Below are 16,346 nucleotides of genomic sequence, written 5' to 3' on the forward strand. Positions count from 1 at the left end.
TATGACAGTAAAGTTCGTGGTCTGTAGAAGCATTGTTTTCTTGTTATGACTTGGTTATGTATATGACAGTAAAGTTTGTGGGCTGTAGAAGCATTGTTTTCTTTTTATAACTTGGTTATATATATGACAGTAAAGTTTATGGGCTGTAGAAACATTGTTTTCTTGTTATAACTTGGTTATATATATGACAGTAAAGTTTGGGGGCTGTAGAAGCATTGTTTTCTTGTTATAACTTGGTTATGTATATGACAGTAAAGTTTGTGGGCTGTAGAAGCATTGTTTTCTTGTTATAACTTGGTTATGTATATGACAGTAAAGTTCGTGGTCTGTAGAAGCATTGTTTTCTTGTTATAACTTGGTTATGTATATGACAGTAAAGTTTATGGGCTGTAGTAACATTGTTTTCTTGTTATAACTACTTATATACGACAATAAAGTTCGTGGTCTGTAGAAGCATTGTTTTCTTGTTATAACTTGGTTATATATATAACAATAAAGTTTGTGGGCTGTAGTAACATTATTTTCTTGTTATAACTTGGTTATATATATGACATTAAAGTTTATGGGCTGTAGTAACATTGTTTTCTTGTTATAACTACTTATATACGACAATAAAGTTCGTGGTCTGTAGAAGCATTGTTTTCTTGTTATAACTTGGTGATGTATATGACAGTTAAGTTCGTGGGCTGTAGAAACATTGTTTTCTTGTTATAACTTGGTTATATATATGACAGTAAAGTTTATGGGCTGTAGTAACATTATTTTCTTGTTATAACTTGGTTATATATATGACAGTAAAGTTTATGGGCTGTAGTAACATTGTTTTCTTGTTATAACTACTTATATACGACAATAAAGTTCGTGGTCTGTAGAAGCATTGTTTTCTTGTTATAACTTGGTTATGTATATGACAGTAAAGTTCGTGGGCTGTAGAAACATTGTTTTCTTGTTATAACTTGGTTATATATATGACAGTAAAGTTTATGGGCTGTAGTAACATTGTTTTCTTGTTATAACTACTTATATACGACAATAAAGTTCGTGGTCTGTAGAAGCATTGTTTTCTTGTTATAACTTGGTTATGTATATGACAGTAAAGTTCGTGGGCTGTAGAAACATTGTTTTCTTTATAACTTGGTTATATATATGACAGTAAAGTTTGTGGGCTGTAGAAGCATTGTTTTCTTGTTATAACTACTTATATATGACAATAAAGTTTGTGGGCTGTAGAAGCATTGTTTTCTTGTTATGACTTGGTTATGTATATGACAATAAAGTTTGTGGGCTGTAGTAACATTGTTTTCTTGTTATAACTTGGTTATATATATGACAGTAAAGTTTGTGGGCTGTAGTAACATTGTTTTCTTGTTACAACTAGTTATATATGACAATAAAGTTTGTGGGCTGTAGAAGCATTGTTTTCTTTTTTTAACTTGATTTTTATTTATTGGATCTCTATTAAATTTTACATGAAGTTCTATACTATGAGTGGGCGTTGGGGTCGTGGCCTCTACTGTTTGGGAATTCAGGAAGACAGAGGAAAAAGAAGCATTTCACAATATTTAGTTTAAAATATGTACATGTAATGAATTTCCTGAATATTCATGAAACCAACTAAAAAGATACTTGTAATATAGCCTTTTCAAGTATAACACAAAAATAACATTTGAATGTTTGTGGCTTTTGAAAGGTACACTATTTTTTACCAATAATGTAAATATTTACTTAAGAAGTAAAGACATTATTTAGGCATCTCAGCTTATTATAAGGAAATTTTTATCCTTTAAATTTTGTGAGTTATGCCTTCCTCAGTTAATACATAACTAAGGCTATTATTGGACAGAATTTCATGAAACTTGGTAAGTAGTTAGGATTCCAAAAAATATTGTTTGTCTTAGACATGGTAGTCATTTTTCCATTTCACTTGGATTGGTTACATATAGTTAACAAATTTTTTTTCCATTACAAACCAACTTTCACTAATTGTAATTCCTGTTCATCTGGTCAGTTGACACAGACAAAGCACTGGCTAAAGACTTATAAATCTTACTTCAGTTGAAATGAACTCAAAGCACCTTTATTGATACCCAAGACTTTCATGAGACTAAAATTCAAGATCTCATTTTTCAAAGATATTTATTATTTTTTGATACTGAATTGTAGTTTATATGGTTTGTGTGATAAGTTGTTAAATCCAGAAGTGTTGAGACTTGTTTCACTTGAGTGGAAGTAATTAAATAAAAGTTATGTACCTATAAAACACTTACGAGAAATAGGTAGGTAATTTGGACAGAAACGTCTCATACAGTAATCACCCTTCAGACATGTATGGCTATATTTGTTAATTTCTCATTTTATTTTCCAGGTTTATCATCCAGTTTAATGGATGGTATGATGGATGCATCTCAGCTCTCATTGGCAGCGAAAACTCAATTACCACCATCACCTGCTCAAATGGATCCATTCTATACGCAGGGGTAAGTCAGTTATCACAAAGCTGGTAATTTTAGCTGGGTGATACTTTTGGCACATTTTAGTTGTCTGTTTTAAAAATATAATTATTCAGTGATACTCTGTACTTAAGAACTGAGTGTTCTCTTAAGCATCCACTAAGTTTAAAATTGGCAAAATGTTTTGTATACTTTTTTTTGGCTTCAAAACATCCAATTTTATACCTTCCTTCCAAAAATAGTCATATGTTACCACAATTATAACTTAGCTGGACCCAGGAGTTTGTTATCTGAATCATTTACTCTGACAGATCAAGTGAATATATAGGTAATTCAGTTACTGCCAAGATGGTTCCATTATATACACAACCAAGTCCTTCATTGTACAATGATAACCTATCCTTCCATTATATATTATATGTTATTGGTTTACAGATAAGAGTTTTGTAAATTCAGAATAGGATTTTAAGTTTATTCTGTAGTAGCTCTAACTCACTTTTCTATTCTTTAACCCTGAAACTTATTAAGCACATGGATATCTACTGAAGCAGTTTTCAAAATTAGATTTATTTCACCATAGGTCTACAGTGAATTTTCATGAGATTTTCTGTTGAATGTATATAGAATTACTTAGTTTTAGTGTAGATCTGCATGATTTTTCTTAGACAATGTCTATTGGCATACCACTAAAATTACTTATTTCTAACACTGCTAAAGAGTAATCAAGGAAACCAAGGTTATAGCAGTAATCAAAAGAATGTAATCCAGGGACAAAAACCAGACATGGAAAACAGACATACACAACAAAGAACATTAAGTTACTAAAATCATTCAAAGTAACAAAAGCAAATTAGCAACTCGGACTCCACTAAAAACTGGGAGCATGGACCAGGTGCACCGGTAGGTTAGGCATCCTCTGCTTTTCTAGAAACACCCGCCGAGTTGCTCATAAAAAAAATGAAGTCTGGGGTAGACGAAAGAGGAAAGGAAAACTATGACACGTTGAACAAATCAGTTTTCATGGGGCAGATGGATACACCATAACAATCCACGAGTTCATGATGATGACCATAAAACTTATGTAGTGATGACTTCAGTTTTGTAGCCACATAACCCTGTTTCAGAATTCTAGCACGATACAAAAAGTCAGCGTAGTTTCGGCAAGCTCTGGCATAACGTATGAGTTGTGATATGAACACTCCATACTCAGGTGCTGAAGGAAAGTTGCCACAGATGAAAGGAAAGTTGACAATTCTGAATGAAAAGTCATCACGTTTGTCGTAAAGTTTGGTCAATAGTTTTCCTTTACCATCGATTTCTAAGTGTAGGTCAAAATATGAGGCTGACTTCACAGTGTCTGTAGTGTCCTTTATCTCCAGTTCTTCGTGGTAGATGCGATGTATCAAATCCCCAAAATTAGAATTGTTTAAAGATAATACGTCATCTATATAGCAGAAACAGATATTAAAGGATCTAGCTAAACGTTATTCTTTCTTTTGGATCAGATCAGCTATAAAGTCAGCCTCATGAGAGTGAAGGAATAGGTCAGCAATTAGAGGAGCACAATTTGTTCCCATTGGAATCCTGACCGTTTGTTGAAAAACGTGTCCACTACACTGGACAAATATGTTGTCGATTAAAAATTTCAGCATTTTGTAAACATCTTCCTCTGTATATTTGGAAGATGATTTGGAATTATTTCTTACAAAGTAAGAAGAATCTCTACCAAGAACTACTAAAGTAGTTTTTGTAAAATTTCTATGCAAAGTTTTAATTTTGGGAATACAATTTTATTGTGTGGGTTTCAAAAAAGATAAAAAAAGTTTTGTTTCAAAAGAATTTTATAGCTTGACCTACTTACACATTCAAGAAAAAAAACAGGTTTTTAGAAGTAAAAAATTGTCATATTTTACATTTCAGGGAAAGTTTGACTTCAGAAGATGTATTAGATGAAACTTGGGTAACAGTATTTGGGTAAGGTTATGATTAAATATGGGTAGCAGTGATTGGGTAAGGCTATGATGAGCATGGGTAACAATGTTTGTAAAAGGTTGTGATGAAATATGGGTAACAGTGATTGGGTAAGGTTATGATGAAACTTGGGCACCGTATATACTCCCCTATAAGTCAGATTTTTGGACTACATTTTTAACTGCTGGGAAGGGTTCGACTTATAGATGAGATCTATCACTTGAACTAAAATTGTCTGCTTGTGAAACATCATAAGCTTGATAATTGACGGTGCCAAATGTTAAACTGTAAAGGTTGGTTTTAGGAAGACTGTCTTCTACCTTTTACAGCTAAAATATTATGCAGTTAAAGAATATTTGCTGTTAAGTCTTTATTTTGCCACAATACCGGCCTTTAATGATTTTATTCGTATTTTATTCATATTTCCCACTCGTCCATTTTGTGTATTGATTATTACCTGTGTAAACTCATATAGCCAAAGACCAAAGGTGTAATAGAAACTTGACCCGATAACATACAATAATTAGTGACAAAAGTATTCAATATTTTAGTTGGTTATGACAATTCTTATTATGAATTTCTTTTTCCTTAAGATAAAACCTCGTAACTTACTGAAATATTTTTAATAATGAGTTGTTAGAGTATTATCAACTTTCTGTTTTATCCTTTTGTTCACTATATTTCTGATTTTAATTTGGGTTATTGGTTGTACCAAAATTAGAATGAATGAGAAAATGGCTGTATCAAAACAATCCACATGGCTTGTCAAGAATTTAATTATTTACAACTATGAAAACAACTCTGGTTTGTAATTATTAATTTCAACATTTATTACAAGCTATCAAAACAAACAGGTATAGTCATAGTAATTAAGGAATGATAGCGATGCAACTGTCAGAAATTAGTCTGACTTATAAGTGTGTCAAGGCTAGGTTCCAGAAATTTTGGACTGAAAAAAGGTTCCGACTTACAGGTGGATCTTCTTATACTTGAGTATATATGGTAACAGTGATTGGGTAAGGTTATAAAACATGGGTAGCTGTGTTTGGGTAAAGTAATGATGAAATATGGGTAGCTGTGATTGGGTAAGGTTATGGTGAGACATGGGTAACAGTCATTTGGTCAGGTTATGGTGAGACATGGGTAACAGTGATTGGGTCAGGTTATGGTGAGACGTGGGTAGCAGTGATTAGGTCAGGTTATGGTGAGACATGGGTAACAGTGTTTGGGTTAGGTTATGGTGAGACATAGGTAACAGTCATTGGGTAAGGTTATAAAATTAATTTAATTGAAATACTTTAAAGATTTTTACATCCAAAGAAATATTTTTAATTTGACAGGTTTCCACCTCCAGCAGCGTCTTTTATCTTACAACAGTTTTCACAGTATGGTAACATAATTAAACATGTGGTAAGTTCAGGATTACTGTATATCTGTCTAGTCAATTTTTGCTGACCATTCAAGTATAATTTTTTTCTTTCTCCTGAATTTTTCTGATTCCTTGAAAATTAGTGCAATGTTGTGTTGGCTTATCCAAACACTTCACTTTTTGTCTACAATAGATCACAGTGTATCATTTATGACCTTAATTACTAAACTTCAATTCAAAACTGGGAACTTAAAAAAAAATATGACCAATTTTTTTGACATTTACTACTGATAGTTTTTCCAGTATTTGGGATTGGAATGCAAAAACATACTATAGGGTTACCACTAATAGAATTTCCATTATATTATAGTAGTTTGACTTTGCAGTTATCAAACAATAAATCACACTACCTAGGTAATAGAAATATATGTGAGTTTGGACCCCCATGATAAATCACACTACCTAGGTAACAGAAATATATGTGAGTTTGGACCCCATGATAAATCACACTACCTAGGTAATAGAAATATATGTGAGTTTGGACCCCCATGATAAATCACACTACCTAGGTAATAGAAATATATGTGAGATTGTTTGGACCCCCATGATAAATCACACTACCTAGGTAATAGAAATATATGTGAGATTGTTTGGACCCCCATGATAAATCACACTACCTAGGTAACAGAAATATATGTTATTTTGGACCCCCATGATACTCTTACTGTCCTCTTTACCTGTAAAATAAACTGAATATGTAAATTTTGAATACATGTACAGAGATATCTGTATTCTCAATATTAACTTGTTCTCATTAAAAGGAGAATAACAGTTGTCTGAAAAATAATGATCTTTTATCATACAGAAAACATAGACTAATTTGTCCTATAGTAGAAAAAGGATATTATATTCTCAAGTCTGTTTTACTCCACAGATAGCTACAGAAGGAAATTGGATGCACTTACATTTCCAGTCCAAAATACAGGCTAAGAAAGCTCTCAGTAAAAATGGTAAAATGTTTGCTGGAAACATTATGGTTGGAGTCACTCCCTGTATAGATAAGGTAATGTTCCTCATTTGTAATGATTTATTCAAAACAAACTGAAATGCAAAACTGTTGATAAATTTTGGGGTTCAGAAAATGGATTGAGGGACTTTTAACTTGTCACTGAAGTTAAAACCAATAGGGGATGAGGGAATGCTTGGGGCATTTGATCTTGATACTTTATGCTCTTAACAATTTTTTATTTGCAGTCTGTAATGGATGACAAAGAGAATACCTCAGTACTAGGAATGTCATTGTTTAATACCCCTGGGGCGGGACATACTGGTAAGGACACACCCTCGGGAGGTACACCTATACGACCTCTGACAGCTGCTTATAGATCTGCTAGAAATGAAAATGAGGTATGTTGACATTATAAGCAAAGAATTCATATCTACAATGTATGAAATGTTTAATCACTAATTAAACATTCCAGAAATTTGGTCTAACCTGACACTGTACAATTTCTAGGATAATTACAAGTCAATGCTTTAGGTGTTAACAAAATATTGTAAATTTAGAAATTATTTTGATGTTTTTAACTTGCAAAAGATGCAGTTTATTTAAAATTCACAAATATTAAAATGTTCATTATAGATTTTTTAACATTTTAAATGCCTGATTTATCTCAAAATTGCAAAAATGTTAGATCTTGCACTTGGTGTAATTTACAAAATTGCCATGTATAGTGGATTCAATAAAATTGCCATGTATAGTGGATTCAATGATTTCTGAATACAGTCGACTCCACTTAATCGCATATCGCTTTATTGCATATTTCGGTTATTAGCATAATTTTCTCCTGCACAAAACCATTTCCTATTATTCTATTAGGGAAAAAATCGCTTATTTGCATAGGCCTTGCAGGTGCATTTCGGTTTATTGCATAGTGAATTTTGCCTCATCCAGGTAGACAGGTTTTCCCAAATTCTATTTTAAGCCTTCGGGTCATAAATATGTCAATCATATTTATTGTTGTAAAAACTATATTATCATCAATCAGGAGGTGTTAATAATGGATTAAAAACATAATGGACATAAAAGACAATTTAAATGATTTCTAATTAAAATAAACAAGCACCTAGGTGAACAATGACTTTTGACGACATGCCAAACATCACCTTATGATGTGGCTTGGGGTATTTTTTGTCCCTATTTAAATTCTTCCGACTGCAAATGATTATCAATGTAAATTTAATTTTCTTTCATAAGCTGAACAGTTTTTAGTGAGCTTGGGTTACTGGGCATAAATATCACCCAAAAATTAAAAGTCATCATTCATTCAGGACAATGTCTAATGAAATTCAACTACCCTAAGGTGCCCCATACTATCCACACTTCGTAGGAATATATCGAGGTCAATGACACGTATAATACACAACTATCAGTGTACAATGGTGATGAACAGAGGAATAAAAATACACAGACCATTTCAAAAGCCCACAAACATTGATGAATATTACACTGAATCCTGGCTGAAATATGAAATATAGGATTTTCTTTCATAGAAAGGTCAGGAAATTACTTGACTACTTATAGATGAGAAACACATGGTTTTATTTATAAATACACACAACGTAAAGAAGGTCAATAAACAAGACAAACACAATATATATTATTATTTATTGATGAAAAAATAATACAATGAGAAGGTCTATAACAATTAAATCCCAGATCAGAAATGTTGAACAGTGATATCCCTGGTTGATCCACAGTATCGTTGTCTTACCTGAACTCACACTTCCGGTAAAATCGTAATTTTGGTTATAAGAATAGCCCGGTTATTTGCATAATTTTTACTGGCAAATAGGCTATGCAATTAAGCGGAATCCACTGTATATCATATATTGTAGAAGAAGAAATTTATTACATCAGCAGAAACAGCTATAACATTTACAGAGCATATCAGTCATAAACAACAGCTATAACATTTACAGAGCATATCAATCATAGCATTTACAGAGCATATCAGTCATAAACAACAGTTATAGCATTTACAGAGCATATCAATCATAACATTTACAGAGCATATCAGTCATAAACAACAGCTATAACATTTACAGAGCATATCAGTCATAAACAACAGTTATAGCATTAACAGAGCATATCAATCATAGCATTTACAGAGCATATCAATCATAAACAACAGCTATAACATTTACAGAGCATATCAATCATAACATTTACAGAGCATATCAATCATAAACAACAGCTATAACATTTACAGAGCATATCAATCATAAACAACAGCTATAGCATTTACAGAGCATATCAATCATAACATTTACAGAGCATATCAATCATAAACAACAGCTATAACATTTACAGAGTATATCAGTCATAAACAACAACTAAAGCATTAACAGAGCATATCAATCATAGCATTTACAGAGCATATCAATCATAAACAACAGCTATAACATTTACAGAGCATATCAGTCATAACATTTACAGAGCATATCAATCATAACATTAACAGAGCATATCAGTCATAAACAACAACTATAGCATTTACAGAGCATATCAATCATAGCATTTACAGAGCATATCAATCATAGCATTTACAGAGCATATCAATCATAGCATTTACAGAGCATATCAATCATAAACAACAGCTATAACATTTACAGAGTATATCAGTCATAAACAATAGCTATAGCATTTACAGAGCATATCAATCATAAACAACAGCTATAACATTTACAGAGCATATCAGTCATAAACAACAGCTATAACATTTACAGAGCATATCAGTCATAGCATTTACAGAGCATATCAGTCATAACATTTACAGAGCATATCAATCATAAACATCAGCTATAACATTTACAGAGTATATCAGTCATAAACAACAGCTATAACATTTACAGAGCATATCAATCATAACATTTACAGAGCATATCAATCATAAACAACAGCTATAACATTTACAGAGCATATCAATCATAACATTTACAGAGCATATCAGTCATAGCATTTACAGAGCATATCAGTCATAAACAACAGCTATAACATTTACAGAGCATATCAATCATAACATTTACAGAGCATATCAGTCATAAACAACAGCTATAACATTTACAGAGCATATCAATCATAACATTTACAGAGCATATCAATCATAACATTTACAGAGCATATCAGTCATAAACAACAACTATAGCATTTACAGAGCATATCAGTCATAAACAACAGCTATAACATTTACAGAGCATATCAATCATAGCATTTACAGAGCATATCAGTCATAAACAACAGCTATAACATTTACAGAGCATATCAATCATAACATTTACAGAGCATATCAATCATAAACAACAGCTATAACATTTACAGAGCATATCAATCATAACATTTACAGAGCATATCAGTCATAGCATTTACAGAGCATATCAGTCATAAACAACAGCTATAACATTTACAGAGCATATCAATCATAACATTTACAGAGCATATCAGTCATAAACAACAGCTATAACATTTACAGAGCATATCAATCATAACATTTACAGAGCATATCAATCATAAACAACAGCTATAACATTTACAGAGCATATCAATCATAACATTTACAGAGCATATCAATCATAACATTTACAGAGCATATCAGTCATAAACAACAACTATAGCATTTACAGAGCATATCAGTCATAAACAACAGCTATAACATTTACAGAGCATATCAATCATAGCATTTACAGAGCATATCAGTCATAAACAACAGCTATAACATTTACAGAGTATATCAATCATAACATTTACAGAGCATATCAGTCATAAACAACAGCTATAACATTTACAGAGCATATCAATCATAGCATTTACAGAGCATATCAATCATAAACAACAGCTATAACATTTACAGAGTATATCAGTCATAAACAACAGCTATAACATTTACAGAGCATATCAATCATAGCATTTACAGAGCATATCAATCATAGCATTTACAGAGCATATCAGTCATAAACAACAGCTATAACATTTACAGAGCATATCAGTCATAAACAACAGCTATAACATTTACAGAGTATATCAGTCATAAACAACAGCTATATCATTTACAGAGCATATCAGTCATAGCATTTACAGAGCATATCAATCATAACATTTACAGAGCATATCAGTCATAAACAACAGCTATAATATTTACAGAACATATCAGTCATAAACAACAGCTATAGCATTTACAGAGCATATCAGTCATAGCATTTACAGAGCATATCAGTCATAGCATTTACAGAGCATATCAGTCATAAACAACAGCTATGACATTTACAGAGCATATCAATCATAACATTTACAGAGCATATCAGTCATAAACAACAGCTATGACATTTACAGAGCATATCAGTCATAAACAACAGCTATAACATTTACAGAGTATATCAATCATAGCATTTACAGAGCATATCAATCATAAACATCAGCTATAACATTTACAGAGCATATCAATCATAAACAACAGCTATAACATTTACAGAGTATATCAGTCATAAACAACAGCTATAACATTTACAGAGCATATCAGTCATAGCATTTACAGAACATATCAGTCATAAACAACAGCTATAACATTTACAGAGTATATCAATCATAGCATTTACAGAGCATATCAGTCATAAACAACAGCTATGACATTTACAGAGCATATCAGTCATAAACAACAGCTATAGCATTTACAGAGCATATCAGTCATAAACAACAGCTATAACATTTACAGAGCATATCAGTCATAAACAACAGCTATAACATTTACAGAGCATATCAGTCATAAACAACAGCTATAACATTTACAGAGCATATCAATCATAAACAACAGCTATAACATTTACAGAGTATATCAATCATAAACAACAGCTATAACATTTACAGAGCACATCAATCATAGCATTTACAGAGCATATCAGTCATAAACAACAGCTATAACATTTACAGAGCATATCAATCATAAACAACAGCTATAACATTTACAGGGCATATCAGTCATAAACAACAACTATAGCATTTACAGAGCATATCAATCATAGCATTTACAGAGCATATCAGTCATAACATTTACAGAGCATATCAATCATAAACAACAGCTACAACATTTACAGAGCATATCAGTCATAAACAACAGCTATAACATTTACAGAGTATATCAATCATAAACAACAGCTATAGCATTAACAGAGCATATCAGTCATAAACAACAGCTATAACATTTACAGAGCATATCAGTCATAAACAACAGCTATAACATTTACAGAGCATATCAATCATAGCATTTACAGAGCATATCAGTCATAAACAACAGTTATAGCATTTACAGAGCATATCAATCATAACATTTACAGAGCATATCAGTCATAAACAACAGCTATAACATTTACAGAGTATATCAATCATAACATTTACAGAGCATATCAGTCATAAACAACAGCTATAACATTTACAGAGCATATCAGTCATAACATTTACAGAGCATATCAATCATAAACAACAGCTATAGCATTTACAGAGCATATCAGTCATAACATTTACAGAGCATATCAATCATAAACAACAGCTATAACATTTACAGAGCATATCAATCATAACATTTACAGAGCATATCAATCATAACATTTACAGAGCATATCAATCATAAACAACAGCTATAACATTTACAGAGCATATCAATCATAGCATTTACAGAGCATATCAATCATAAACAACAGCTATAACATTTACAGAGCATATCAATCATAAACAACAGCTATAACATTTACAGAGCATATCAATCATAGCATTTACAGAGCATATCAATCATAAACAACAGCTATAACATTTACAGAGCATATCAATCATAAACAACAGCTATAACATTTACAGAGCATATCAATCATAGCATTTACAGAGCATATCAATCATAAACAACAGCTATAACATTTACAGAGCATATCAATCATAAACAACAGCTATAACATTTACAGAGCATATCAATCATAACATTTACAGAGCATATCAGTCATAGCATTTACAGAGCATATCAATCATAAACAACAGCTATAACATTTACAGAGCATATCAATCATAACATTTACAGAGCATATCAATCATAAACAACAGCTATAGCATTTACAGAGCATATCAATCATAACATTTACAGAGCATATCAATCATAACATTTACAGAGCATATCAATCATAGCATTTACAGAGCATATCAATCATAAACAACAGCTATAGCATTTACAGAGCATATCAATCATAAACAACAGCTATAACATTTACAGAGCATATCAGTCATAAACAACAGCTATAACATTTACAGAGCATATCAATCATAGCATTTACAGAGCATATCAATCATAGCATTTACAGAGCATATCAATCATAAACAACAGCTATAACATTTACAGAGTATATCAATCATAGCATTTACAGAGCATATCAGTCATAAACAACAGCTATAGCATTTACAGAGCATATCAATCATAGCATTTACAGAGCATATCAATCATAAACAACAGCTATAACATTTACAGAGTATATCAATCATAGCATTTACAGAGCATATCAATCATAAACAACAGCTATAACATTTACAGAGCATATCAATCATAAACAACAGCTATAACATTTACAGAGCATATCAATCATAGCATTTACAGAGCATATCAATCATAAACAACAGCTATAACATTTACAGAGCATATCAATCATAACATTTACAGAGCATATCAATCATAGCATTAACAGAGCATATCAGTCATAAACAACAGCTATAGCATTTACAGAGCATATCAATCATAGCATTTACAGAGCATATCAATCATAACATTTACAGAGCATATCAATCATAAACATCAGCTATAACATTTACAGAGTATATCAGTCATAAACAACAGCTATAACATTTACAGAGTATATCAATCATAGCATTTACAGAGCATATCAGTCATAAACAACAGCCATAGCATTTAAAGAGCATATCAATCATAAACAACAGCTATAACATTTACAGAGCATATCAATCATAAACAACAGCTATAACATTTACAGAGCATATCAATCATAAACAACAGCCATAACATTTACAGAGCATATCAATCATAAACAACAGCTATAACATTTACAGAGCATATCAATCATAAACAACAGCTATAACATTTACAGAGCATATCAATCATAGCATTTACAGAGCATATCAATCATAGCATTTACAGAGCATATCAGTCATAAACAACAGCTATAACATTTACAGAGCATATCAATCATAACATTTACAGAGCATATCAATCATAAACAACAGCTATAACATTTACAGGGCATATCAGTCATAAACAAAAACTATAGCATTTACAGAGCATATCAATCATAGCATTTACAGAGCATATCAATCATAGCATTTACAGAGCATATCAGTCATAAACAACAGCTATAACATTTACAGAGCATATCAATCATAACATTTACAGAGCATATCAATCATAAACAACAGCTATAACATTTACAGGGCATATCAGTCATAAACAAAAACTATAGCATTTACAGAGCATATCAATCATAGCATTTACAGAGCATATCAGTCATAAACAACAGCTATAACATTTACAGAGCATATCAATCATAAACAGCTATAACATTTACAGAGCATATCAGTCATAACATTTACAGAGCATATCAATCATAACATTTACAGAGCATATCAATCATAAACAATAGCTATAACATTTACAGAGCATATCAATCATAACATTTACAGAGCATATCAATCATAAACAACAGCTATAACATTTACAGAGTATATCAGTCATAAACAACAGCTATAACATTTACAGAGCATATCAATCATAACATTTACAGAGTATATCAGTCATAAAGAACAGCTATAACATTTACAGAGCATATCAATCATAGCATTTACAGAGCATATCAATCATAGCATTTACAGAGCATATCAATCATAAACAACAGCTATAGCATTTACAGAGTATATCAATCATAAACAACAGCTATAACATTTACAGAGCATATCAATCATAAACAACAGCTATAACATTTACAGAGCATATCAATCATAAACAACAGCTATAACATTTACAGAGCATATCAATCATAACATTTACAGAGCATATCAATCATAAACAACAGCTATAACATTTACAGAGCATATCAATCATAAACAACAGCTATAACATTTACAGAGCATATCAATCATAACATTTACAGAGCATATCAATCATAAACAACAGCTATAACATTTACAGAGCATATCAATCATAAACAACAGCTATAACATTTACAGAGCATATCAATCATAGCATTTACAGAGCATATCAATCATAGCATTTACAGAGCATATCAATCATAAACAACAGCTATAACATTTACAGAGCATATCAATCATAAACAACAGCTATAACATTTACAGAGCATATCAGTCATAACATTTACAGAGCATATCAATCATAAACAACAGCTATAACATTTACAGAGCATATCAATCATAAACATCAGCTATAACATTTACAGAGCATATCAATCATAAACATCAGCTATAACATTTACAGAGTATATCAGTCATAAACAACAGCTATAACATTTACAGAGTATATCAATCATAGCATTTACAGAGCATATCAGTCATAAACAACAGCCATAGCATTTACAGAGCATATCAATCATAAACAACAGCTATAACATTTACAGAGCATATCAATCATAGCATTTACAGAGCATATCAATCATAGCATTTACAGAGCATATCAGTCATAAACAACAGCTATAACATTTACAGAGCATATCAATCATAAACAACAGCTATAACATTTACAGAGCATATCAATCATAAACAACAGCTATAACATTTACAGGGCATATCAGTTATAAACAACAACTATAGCATTTACAGAGCATATCAATCATAGCATTTACAGAGCATATCAGTCATAACATTTACAGAGCATATTAGTCATAAACAACAGCTATAACATTTACAGAGCATATCAATCATAGCATTTACAGAGCATATCAGTCATAAACAACAGCTATAACATTTACAGAGCATATCAGTCATAAACAACAGCTATAGCATTTACAGAGTATATCAATCATAGCATTTACAGAGCATATCAGTCATAACATTTACAGAGCATATCAGTCATAAACAACAGCTATAACATTTACAGAGCATATCAATCATAGCATTTACAGAGCATATCAGTCATAACATTTACAGAGCATATCAGTCATAAGCAACAGCTATAACATTTACAGAGCATATCAATCATAACATTTACAGAGCATATCAATCATAAACAACAGCTATAACATTTACAGAGCATATCAGTCATAAACAATAGCTATAGCATTTACAGAGCATATCAGTCATAAACAACAGCTATAACATTTACAGAGCATATCAATCATAAGCAACAGCTATAACATTTACAGAGCATATCAATCATAAGCAACAGCTATAACATTTACAGAGCATATCAATCATAGCATTTACAGAGCATATCAATCATAGCATTTAC

At 31.4% G+C, this 16,346-nt stretch overlaps 1 protein-coding gene across 1 annotated transcript in view; it reads left to right on the forward strand.

Moving 5' to 3' along the window:
* Positions 1 to 16,346, forward strand: part of LOC148608740 (nucleoporin NUP35-like) — a 42,870-nt gene that overhangs the window by 11,102 nt on the left and 15,422 nt on the right. Inside the window, exons 6-10 of the mRNA XM_088595647.1 lie at positions 2,366 to 2,477; positions 4,371 to 4,424; positions 5,762 to 5,831; positions 6,725 to 6,853; positions 7,045 to 7,197. Coding sequence (XP_088451773.1) covers positions 2,366 to 2,477; positions 4,371 to 4,424; positions 5,762 to 5,831; positions 6,725 to 6,853; positions 7,045 to 7,197 — 518 coding nt within the window. The remainder of the gene's footprint in view (positions 1 to 2,365; positions 2,478 to 4,370; positions 4,425 to 5,761; positions 5,832 to 6,724; positions 6,854 to 7,044; positions 7,198 to 16,346) is intronic.

Source organism: Perna viridis, chromosome 8 (genome assembly GCF_037379345.1).
Source record: "Perna viridis isolate PV_CMFRI_1.1 ecotype Kerala chromosome 8, ASM3737934v1, whole genome shotgun sequence".
Lineage (NCBI taxonomy): Eukaryota > Metazoa > Mollusca > Bivalvia > Mytilida > Mytilidae > Perna > Perna viridis.